Source organism: Leptonotus elevatus, chromosome 14 (assembly GCF_054856555.1).
Source record: "Leptonotus elevatus isolate MCC_2025b chromosome 14, RoL_Lele_1.0, whole genome shotgun sequence".
Classification (NCBI taxonomy): domain Eukaryota; kingdom Metazoa; phylum Chordata; class Actinopteri; order Syngnathiformes; family Syngnathidae; genus Leptonotus; species Leptonotus elevatus.
The window spans coordinates 7,398,665-7,410,596 of NC_141252.1; the positions used below are offsets into that span (position 1 = coordinate 7,398,665).

Genomic DNA, 11,932 nt, shown 5'->3' on the forward strand with positions numbered 1-11,932 from the left:
ATAGATTATTCGCAGGGATTATTGAAGCAGGTGGCAAAATTGTGTTTCGCTGCCACCTGGGCTACCAAAGCTGAATTCCTCACACGCTGCAGTCTATTAATTCCCATCTTTTTATTTAACCTATTTAGTATTTTGCTGCCGGTAAATTAATTATTAATGGAGTTTAGTGCATTTTGCATATCCAGTGAATATAGTGAGATGCAATAACACTATATTATTGAATAAATTATCTCTAAAATAAAAAAAATCTCACCCTACCATCCTCAACCCATTTCTAGCAAAGGAAACATTCTGGATTGATGGCGGTCGGTACATTGGGTGAGAGGCTCCAGGTGGAAAGCTGTTATCAGGCCAGGGCCGCAAGATTACCTCCAGCGGCTTTCACTGCTTAAATCCTCCCAGGACACACACACACACACAAAATGCAGCTCACACCAACTCATCCAGATGTTGATTGACAGCCACACAATTGTTTTCTCTTTTGGTTCCACTATATCTCACTCTGATTTGTCTCTTCTTGATTTCCTATCGGTCTGCCCTAAAGTCAACAGCTTCAGGTCAACAATGTGAAAGTGAATGATGACTCAGGAAAGAGCCTGCCTCTCTACTATGGGAGCATTCTCTAATTCCAATGTATTTATTTTAGGATTTCAGTGTAGCCACCACTTTGTTTGTAAATGGTCGAGCTTTTCAAAGGAGTAATAAATACTTGTACTACAACATAATACAGCATGAGGCTTGGTTAGAAAAACCTTAGTCGTTACCCCAAGCATAGCTCTCAACTTTTTTTTTTTTTACTTTCTGGACCTGGATTTGATGCTTCGGATGAGTAATCTTATTTTGTAGCAGTTGAGGCAAAATAAAGTTTGCTAAATTGCTCTCGAAAAGTACAATATGACGTTTGATGATTTGAAGTTGGGCTACATCCATATTCTGTTCAATACAACTCTGACATAAAGACAGTTCATTCAGAGAAAGGTTCTTCCATTTCATTAAAACAAAAAAAAAATCCCACGATTAGCAGAAGCCATTTTGTCCTATGCCCAGCCGCTGCCTCAACAAGACAAAGCAGTGAGTTAAAGCTTCTGTTTGAGCATGTGTAAGTGACAGTGTGGCTCCTGCAGCTCGCCTTAGGGTACAGTCCAAAACAGCAAGACGGATTGTTGTGCGAGCCATTTTGCAGGCCAAGGAGATAAACGCAGCCAGGTTGAAAGACAAAAACTGCTGAGGTGCTACCATGGTGAAAGCTTGTGTCAGTTAACGGATGGGTCTTTCCCGCCGTAATTCAAAACAATAAGAAAGTAACGTGCCTTTGTTCTACTGAGCAATGCGGGGAGTCAGCATGGTGAAAAAGGAAGCAAGCAACAAAATGGAGGTCCACGAATGTGAGAACTCTCACGAAGTTTGTGCTGATAACAATCCATATTATCCTTTTGATTTGGTTTAGATGACACGGCATTTACAAAAATAATTTGAAAGGTGGACTCGTCAGACCACAGTACTTTTTTTTTTTTTACTTTGCATGTTGATATATGGCTTCCGCTTTGCATGGTAGAGTTTCAATTTCGTTTTTGTTACATTGTTTGCTGCAATGTTTTGACATTAAAGGTTTGTAATTGCCTTTGGATGCGGAGGTTGACAGTACACAGACTATATTATTATACTTTAAGTGCTGTGCAGTATTTTCCATACATTTTATCCATGCAATGTTTTTTCCATTTTATTCAACCTTTATCCAGGTCGGGCAATTTAGAACAGATTATCATTTGCACTTTTGGCGTAGCTACCTGTGGGGTATAGGGATCGAGCCGTGTGGTCAATAAGTGACATTCACCCGAAAAGGTTTGTAATAGCATTTTGATGCCACAAGATGCTTGCAAAATTGACGAGACTAAATGAAGCTCTTCCCATCAGTTCAATATGTATCGGGTTTGCATCCACCCATTTTTATTCAAATTTTTTAAGAAATGCCAAAATTAAACTGAATGGAAACGCTAGAAATTTGAAACGGGGCCCAAAATTTGCAAAAAAGTTTTTACGCTTTTGAAGCGTATCGAAAAAAGGAAAATGCTAATTTTGGCTATGGAACAGGTTTTGCAAATAAACGCTGTCAAGACTGGATACACGTCGCACGTACATATTACGTTACACGTACGTTTGTAGTCACAAAGCAATGGCGGATGATAAACTAAGGTATCTTTGGGGGGGGGACAACGAAAAAGAAATCTTCTTGGAATTGAAAAAGAAGCGAATATTATTGCAATTTTTGATGGAAAACAGCAAAGAAACGCTACGGTTTATCAAGAATTACAAAAGCAAACTCATACGACGTCATCGCACGGCACAGTTGCTTCCTGTTCTTCTTCTTCTTTTAAATTACTGGTGGATCACATCCCTATGGTGTATACGTGGCATGTCCGTTTTGCGCATTTTCACTAAATTCCTTTAAAAAATTTAGAAACATTTGGATGTAAACGCCACTCTAGTGGCTTTGCACCAAGATGTCAGCAGATGGCGCAAAGCAAAAATGTTATTTTTATGTTAATCATCTGTTTCTGTGGCTTTAGCCTGAGAACAAAAACAACAACAACTGAGAATAGGTTCCAGATTGGCAATAACCGACCACAAATATGCAGGAGATTCCACTCTATACCTTTCCTTAAGTCTCTACTTCCATTGATTGGTTCAGCAGTCTGTCTGACAGTGGAAAAGGACTACGCGGAAGGAAAGGACAGACCCCGTGCAAGAAGAAAACAAAAAAGTCAAAAGCAGACGGAAGAGGATTGGATGAAGGGCGGCACGGAGCCATACGGAGTGACACAGTCCAACAGACGGAGAGCTATGGGAACATTTGGAGGATACATGAGGCAGTTATGAACCTATTTGGTTTCTCCTGCAGGGGCACCAGAGTGTCACTAATGGCCAAGCAGGGGCTGGTAAACACATTTCTGTGACGGCGCGACACTGCCGAAAAAACAAATTAAACTCTCTTCTCTCATTTCACACCCGCTCAACCCCTTTCTCCCCACCTCCCTCCATTACTCATTTCTTTTCCGCCACTCTGCTCTTCCTTTCCCTTTTTGTCGTCTTTCTTCTGCCTCGCTTTCATTTGGCTTTTTTTTTGTCTTCTGTACATTTAGCCCTCGTCTGTTCTCCGACTAGCTGCTTCCAGAAAAAAAAACACACAAGGCCATATGCGCGAGGACGAGACGCAATCGTGTTCCTACTTAGGATATGTGAACGCTTGGCCAGCATCACGGTGGGAAGGGTTCTGGCCGGGTATAGTTGGACGGCAAGGCCAGTGTAATGAGGCTTGTGTGGACTCTTGTACACAGTGGATATCTGAGTTAACAGTACAGAACAAGACAACACAGTGCACAACAGAGACATGCTAACAATAGACAACCAAGCCAGTCCCACTCACTATCAGTGAAAATCTGCTCGTTTTGGGTAAGTGGGTCGGCCACGCTCTTAAAAATACGACTGGACGGACTTCTGGGGATCTCCACCCAGCTTGATTGGATTGAGGTTCCTCTACAGTCAACGCGTTCTGAAGGCCTGCAGTGTTTTCTCATTAGTGAGGCAACATTAAATTGGCCAATCTCACGCGCCCGCATACGTCTAATAGAAAAAGAGCATATTAAAGCTATGCAACGGGCACTTTGCTGCGGATTTCTTCACCTCAATTTAATTTAATCCATCCAGTAAACGCAGCACACGGAGAGTTTCCTCTCATCTTTGTTTACATAAAAGTAATGAAATGGATGAAGCCTTGGGCCCAAAAGATTAATTCAGATTGATTGCGACGCTAGATATCCACATGTACGGGAGACAACACAAAGCAGGGTTGGAGAAAGCCTAAATTCGAGAATCCCCAAGCAACAATGGTGCTACGTCGCATTGCAAATGTGAGGCCTTGTTTGAATTCCACATTTACACTAGGGCCACTTATAAACTTTTCAAATCGCAACTCGCAAATTTGGCAATTTATAATGTCACAAATATTTAAGTTTTTTTCTCACAAATTTCCCAATTTATAATGCCGCAAATATTCGAGTTTTTCTCATGAATTTGTGAGTTTTTTTCTCGCAAATTTTCCACTTTATAAGGTTGCAAATATTCGCGTTTTTCTCATAAAGTTGTGAGTTTTTTTCTCGCAAATTTCCCACATTATGTCGGAAAATTTTAAATTTTCTCGTAATGTTTTAGTTTTTTTCTCGCAAATTTGCCACTCTATTATTGTGCAAATATTTAAATTTTGCAAGTAAATTTGTGATATTTTCCAAAAATAGATATATTTATAAGTGGCTCTAATATGCCGTCGTAACTCTCCATTCAATGTTTCGCTTTTCCTCACCCTCTCGCCTCACATCACACCCCACTTGCATTCTGTTATCGGGAAAGGTGTTAGAAGAATGTATTTAGCACTTACAGTGAGCTCTGTGTGTTTGTATGTGTTGGGGGGGGGGGGGGGCTGCATTTAGCGAGGTGACACTTGGAATGGAGCGTGCGCTACTAGTGGGACTTAACGTTGGTGGTAGAAGGGCATCACGGATCACCAAGTCACTAACTACTTTAAAGAGAAAGTCGCTCTGGGCTCACTGATGTTGTCATTAACACTTAAATGTCGGGAGGGTAGATGTGTTACAGTGTGTTGCCTTCAATCCTTTAGAAACACATTGGATACCTACAGTTTGCCTGCAGAACCGATTACTTGTCCTACGCTCTAATTTAAAGGGTGTTTTGTTATTTTTTTGTTAACTTTTATAACCTTGAGCAATATAGTAAGATGAGGGAAGCTCAAAATAACATGTAAATGTTATAGTGTGTTTCACCTTGGGGTTTAACCCAAAACTGAAAACCCCAAAATGTTTGTAAATAGTGTAAATTAAAGATTCCACTCGTCTCTGTCTGTTTCCCTTCTCGTCTTGTATTTCAATGTGAAGAATAGAAGAATTGCAAACAATGAGCGTTATCACAGCCACTGAATTCACGGAGATAAGAAAATTCATTAGGCGCCCGCTTGCTAATGACGTACGAGGAGATGAAATTACGGCAAGGACAAGGAAGGTGTGAGCGACAGGAGCAGGGGGAGAGGAAGCGTAATGAGCGCGAGCAGATACAACACGGGACGGTATCGTGGCGTGCCAGCTCCAAAGGGCCCGGCGACCTCTCGGAGTCGCGGAATTAACGCAGGCCTCGGTTGCTTTGTCAACACTCCTGTCTCTTTGCCTTTGTTTTGCAGTTTGCCTCCCGCCTCCCGCCTCCCGCCTCCCACCTCCCGCCTCCCTCCTCATCCTCCCTGTCTGTCTGATATTTCGCCACAGGGGAAATTGAGGTTGAAAGTCATGTGCGAACGCAAGCGTTCGCTTAGTCGGCACGCCGCTGGCTCGTGTGGCGCCCAAGGTTGCGCCAAGCGTGCAACTCGATTAACTCAGTTATTCCAAACTACTGTGCAGCGGAACATCAGTATGCCAGGAGAGATCATCAGGTGGGAAAATTTCACATTTTTCATTTCATTTTCACTATAAATATGATAAAAGTAAATATTTATTTACTTCAAAATATATGTATACTGTATCTACATTATGCCAGTGACATTTAGAGACAGGCAAAATTATTGCATATGCGCTTCCACTAGATGGCAGACGGTCCAATTAACATATATATCCATGTGTTGCCATTCATGCAACACAATGATAGCTTTGTGTTTAACGTTCAAGCTTTTTTTTTTTATGTACAGTAATTTTGTATTGTATTTTGGTCTAATTTTTTCCCACCCTTTGCCCAATTAGTCAACTAAAGGCGAAATCAACCTTAACCATTTTTGACAATAAGGTTTTATATGTGACCTCACTAGTCTAAACATGACCTTCTGATAAATATTACATTTGTGGAATATGAGTTATGCCGCAAAATCCAGCCGTTTTTATCCAGCTCAGGGGGCGGCCATTTTGCCACTTGCTGTCGACTGAAGATGACATCACAGTTGCTCAGGACTCAGGCAACGACCAATCAGAGTGCACCTGATTTCTGAAGCTGAGCTGTGATTGGTTGTTACCTGAGACTTGAGCAACTGTGATGTCATTTTCACTTGACAGCAAGTGGCAAAATGGCCGCCTTCTAATATTGATAAAAACAGCTGGATTTTGCTGCTTAACTCATATGGCACTAATGCAATATTTTAACTAGAATACTGTTTAGACTAGTGGGGCTGCATAGAACATATTATTGTCAATAAAAAAAAAATGGGGGGGGGGGGTTACTTCCACTTTAAATCGAGGCTCCACTATACTGTATAGTGAAGGGCAGAGAAATAAAAATAAAAAATCACTATATGGCAGAGGTTATAATTAACCTGTAAATACATATTTTGCCATTTATACAACAAGAATAATAGCTTTGTGTTCTAAACTAAACTGGCCTAGATTTGTGTGCAAAATTAGACGAGATCCACATCATTTTGGCATTTATACTTTATATTTTCTTTTGGTGACGTGCTGCATGTGAGATTTTTCAAATTAGATTCATTAAAATTTGGGAAACACTGCATTAACTAATAACACGTTTCAGGGCGAGGGTTTGTTCTAAAACGTTGCGGACGTAGAGGGTGAAAACAAAACGTGGGGAGTCAAGGATTATTATCCATTGATGGTCTGCAAATTCATCTGTGACACATGAAACATAATCCCAATGTCAGATCGCGCTTAACATTTTTTTCCGACACGAGTGCACGCACATCGATATACACGAGTACCATCTGGTGCCTGTTCCGCGGCCCTCTGGCTCCCATGTTGGATTACCCCCGCAGTATTTACCTCTTTGCAAATCCAGCCGGCAGCCTCTGATAGGGGCCATCTGTAATCTGAAGGTTATATTTGCATCGTGTGTGTGCGTGCGTGAACATGTTTGGTAATTTGTCCCCCGCTCAGCGCTGGGACGGTATCATCTTCCCTGCGACATCTGTTCGACACAAGGCTAAAGGCAGCATCTGCACGGTGGAGTCGTGGGACGAAGCAGGCCGCACAAGTATCATCGTGACTTCAGTGCGTACATACACACTAACACTGGTCAATTCATTAAGTACATACCGTTCACATTGTTTCGAGAGAAGCGGTGATCTGTTTAGTCTTAAACAGATAATAAAACACTAACGGGTATATATTCTTTATCCTCTGTGAAGAATGACTAATAGAACATTGGCTTAGTGAAGAGCTAAGACAGCTCATGTTTATACTGTCTGTATTATACTGCCCCCAAGAGGCTAAAATGTGGAATTTACATTATTTTGATTATGCCAATACTGTATGTTTTATATACTGTAGTACAGTAAAAAAAAATAATAATAATATAGTGTACTAGTTTGCTTATTTAAAAATGTTACACATATTATTGATGGATTAGTGTTAAAGGTTATAATGGAGTTTGCATTCATTTCAATGGGAAAAGATTATTTAAGGTACGAGTGTTTTCAGTACAAGCACGGTTGTAGAACAAACACACAATTGGTGTCAAAGAAGTATGTTGGAACGATACATCTCAATGGAGGGATGAACATCTTTGTATGTAAAAGCTTGTACTTTGTTTAGTAATTGTATCTGTCAGCACCCCAAAAACCTGTCAAGTCGCCCGTATTCCAACGACACACCAAAATAAGGCAGGGAAAAAAAAGCTCTCGTGAAATGTTAATGCTTTTCTGACAACAACACAATTGTGGAGCATGCAGAGAAGACTGAAAACCAATTTACAGCTTACCATCTTTGCGAAGGGGATGACATGTGCCGCCATGAAATGTGACACAAGAGCATTGTGCCATTTCCTGCCTGGCACAGGAAGCGCCCCATCTGGACGCGAGTGCTGTCCGTCCTTTTGTTGTTGTTGTTGTTCCATGCTGTTGCAATATCCCGTGTCACGCCGCCACTCGTTTCTGCGCTGTTATTATTTGGGAAGCGCCACACGGGGTGAACGCAGGGACATGGAGGGGAAATGGAGGGGAAACAGTTGTTAGTTTAAAATGCCGCTTTGAGCTGAAAGTGTTTTTTTTTTTTGTTGTCTTTTTAGGATACACGACAAATTTTGAAGTCTGGAAACGCAAACATTTAAAAATAGGCTTTAACCCGTCACATTAATAACATAATTTTAATACACAAACACCATACACAAAATGTGTCTTGGGATGTTTATTTTCTCAACTGCAGATGGAGAGCAGAGGTGTTTATTTGAGGGTAGGCCTTGTTTAATACACATTTTTGGATTCTTATTCAAGTATATTATACTCTTAAAACTATTTTCAGAAATGGCGACCAGCTTCAGTCCGTCCAAATGCAACCCTCACAACCATGTGGATAAATCTGTTCAAAATCAACCCAGATTTTTTTGGGGTGTACCAGTGAAATAAACAATCACTGTTTGCGGTTGACAAGGATTGAGCCCTGCCACGAATAGCTAAATTAATTGATACAATCAATAATTGATGACGCCCCCCCCTCCCCCCATGAATTATGAACCCAAAATATTTAAATATAATTTCAACCTCATTTTCCAACAACGCTATTAAAATAGTTTACAGATTATTTAATTTTGCACAAAAACAAATCACTGGAAGCGCAACTGTCAAGACAAGTTATTGGCTAGCTTGTTAGCTAGCTCCGCTTACGCTACATTCCTATTAGCTAGCTGCTAGCTTTGGTGCCATCTTGTGACTACAACTAACCTATAATAATGCAGTAGTAAAGTCATAATTACGTCAAACAATCAAATGAAAAACACTATGTACGACAGTAATCGAGTGTGCCTTCTTGTGCCCCATCACTCTGTACGTATCCTTATGCTGCCGCGCAAACTAGTTCACCGCACGCCTCGAGACCCACACTGACAGCTACCCATACGACCGTGACATCCCCATGGAGAAGCTGAACAGTAGCCGCTACTCATCATCGCGGCAATTTAAGAAAAGGAAATGCGACTGGATGTCATCCTTCCTCATGCGTTACCACTGAACAACATAATAATGTCGCCTCTTCAACAGAGAAGTGACTGCAGTCCCCAGTAGACCTGATGCTCACAACATGGAGTGGGTTGGGGGGTGTACAGTGATCAAGTCAAGCCAAGTGTGTACTCCACAATACTTGTCGGGTAAGGTTAAAGAACAAAATTGTCACATTATTATCAATGGTGGTAGGAAGTACAGAAGTCCAAATATTTAGTTACTGTGCTTAAGTAAACTTCTCAGGTCGCTGTACTTGACTGTTCATTTTTCTGATGAACCGATATGTACTTTTTACTCCTTTTTAATAATAGACTGTTTTTCCAAATTACACAGATGACAACAATATATAAATAACTACAAATAAACAAAAGTAAGGTCAACCTTTTTTCTTTTTTTTTTAAGCTGTTGGATGCAAGAGTGATTTGTAGCTGCAGTAATGTGTTGTCTTATACACTAGTCAAAAACACAATTCATTCAAATAAATTCTGCCTAATCTGAAAAAACAACAACAACACAGCGATAAGGTGTATGTATGTTTTCAGTTGCTATCATTTAGCAATTTTTTGTTAGTCAGTTCACAACCGCAAAGCTATGGCAACACATTGTTTTGATAGCATAAACATTACCGCTAGCTAGCGTTAAATAAGAATGCAACATGTAATGTTCTTCTCTGTAAGAGCATTATGGAAGAGGTCAAATATTTTGTGTGCAGAGGAGAATATTATGTTATCAAAATATGTACTTTCGGTAATGTATTATTGAAAGTAGAAATTCATTTTTACATTTTAAGAATACGCTTTTTGCTTCTTTTTTTTTTACTACAAGTTTGATCAGTACTCATTATGGTTCAGATTCTCATATTCACGGAGTTTAAATTTTAAAATAATTGGTGCTTCGTTTTTGGTGGAAAACACATACTGAATGTAAATCAGCGGGGTTTTTTGACAAATATTTTGGGTTTTATTCCCCCCCCCCCCCCCCCAAATGCGTTCTAATGAGTCCAGCAACAACATAACAGACTTTATGAAAAGTTGAGCTCCCCTTCCAGCAAGCCAAGCAGCTCAAAGAAAGGTCGTGAGCCCCCTCTGGTGGCTAAAAGTATATCAACTCACTGACAAGCATTTTTGTAAAAGGATTTTTTTTTTATATATCTCTAGTGCTTTTATGTGGATTATTGGATTAATTACATTTATTATTATTATTATTATTATTTATACCTTGTATATATATATATATATATATAAAGATGTTGTCTGTGTGTAAAACACTTTTGGTATTATCCAACAACAGTACACCCCACATGTTATAACTAGGGGGCAGATGCTGCACCCTGCAGATAATAAGCATCATTAGCACATGAAAGGCATACAATAAAATACACAATTTGTTCACACGTACACACACACACACGCTTTAGTGGTGATGTGAGACTCAACAGGCATGACTGTGGCACATCTGGGACAGGCGGAATAATGAACGAACGTATAATGAGTCATGAAATAATGATGATGAATAATGACTCTCCACATGTACACGTTGCACACACATATGACAAGTGCGTGACTATTTATCTTAACTTCACGCTGTGATATGTTCAGCTGTCCCCGTCGGTCTTAAACAAGTTCATTAGGAGGAAGTCACTGCCGCTTATTGAGTGAGTATTTGGTTGTTGTACGAACAAGCGTAATAACTGGGCCATATGGGCGTAATGACAAAATACAGGAAGTGAAAATGGAAGGAAATACAGGTCTGGTGTTTCTTCACGCACTTTACAGTTAAAACAGCTTGTGTGTCTCTCTGAATTTTTGTCCATTCATTCAGATAGGAACGCTCCAAGATTATTTTTTTCTCCCCTGGAGTTAAAGGGGGGCTTGATCTGGGGCTGAGAGAAAACAATTTCTTTGTTTTCGTGTTTTGTCTAAAAGTTACATTTCCGAATTGTGATGACATCATTTATGCACTTTACGCTTTTGTCTGCGCCTATATGGAGCGTAAATCCAGTCAAACCATTACAGCACACACTTGGTCAAAAATAACCAAAATTTGGCACACAAAAAACTTAACTCAGGTGTGAGTGAGCCAATGTTGGGTTATTTACACACAATTGGGTTGAGAATTTAACCCAGCACATCAGGTCAAGATTTTGATCCAACAAGGGGTAAAAACTACCAAAACTGATAACTTAAACCCTGTCCTACTTTGAAACCCTAAAGCTATTTTGAAATCTTACTATGAAACCTTAAACTCTACTTTGAAACACTACTTTCCCTGAAAATGTAAGTTCAGTTTGAGAACCGTTTTCTTCCTCCACATGGAGTATCCACTGAACCAAACTTCTCAACTTGGCCTCAGGTGAGAGCTTCCAGCCGGTCAATAATCTGAGCGTGTCATCGCAGCCTGAAGGTGACCACAAACGTTTGGTACGGCAAGCGTGTCGAGTGTGGCGATGATAAGACTTCACCCGTCAGTGTTGACTATTAAAAGTTGGCTGAAGTCTACTCTTCACTGCCCCCCCAGCATCTGACTGCATGTGATGCAATTGACGGAACAACGATCTGACGGAAACGGTTCAAAAGGTTCAAACAGCTTGACTGTCAGTGCACTTGGGCCACTGAACAAGTTTTTTTTCCTAATGCAAGTTTTCAAGATCTAAAGACGATAAGTGGTATGGAAAATGAATGAATGAATATTAACTAATTTGCTACAAAAAACTGTAAATATGTTCTATTTTAAATATTACCAGTGTCCCAAAAACGGTTTTTTATGTTTTTTTATGCTAAAGCATACAAAAAGGCTTTGAACTGAAGAGAATGCTTGAAGGTAGTTATTACCAAAAAAGGTCCAGCAGGTGGCAGCGGAGTATAAGAGACCAACCAGGGCCATGTTGCAGACAAGCTATTTTTCCGCACAGTTTAAACCAGATTTGTGAATAGTTATATTGTA

General features: G+C 40.1%; 1 protein-coding gene across 2 annotated transcripts in view; it reads right to left on the bottom strand.

The window, feature by feature from the left end:
* pacrg (PARK2 co-regulated) overlaps window positions 1–11,932 on the bottom strand; it is a 227,923-nt gene that overhangs the window by 200,300 nt on the left and 15,691 nt on the right. For both annotated transcript variants that reach the window (XM_086094262.1, XM_086094263.1), the window contains exon 3: window positions 7,756–7,932. In XM_086094262.1, coding sequence (XP_085950388.1) covers window positions 7,756–7,890 — 135 coding nt within the window. In that variant the 5' untranslated portion in view covers window positions 7,891–7,932. The remainder of the gene's footprint in view (window positions 1–7,755; window positions 7,933–11,932) is intronic.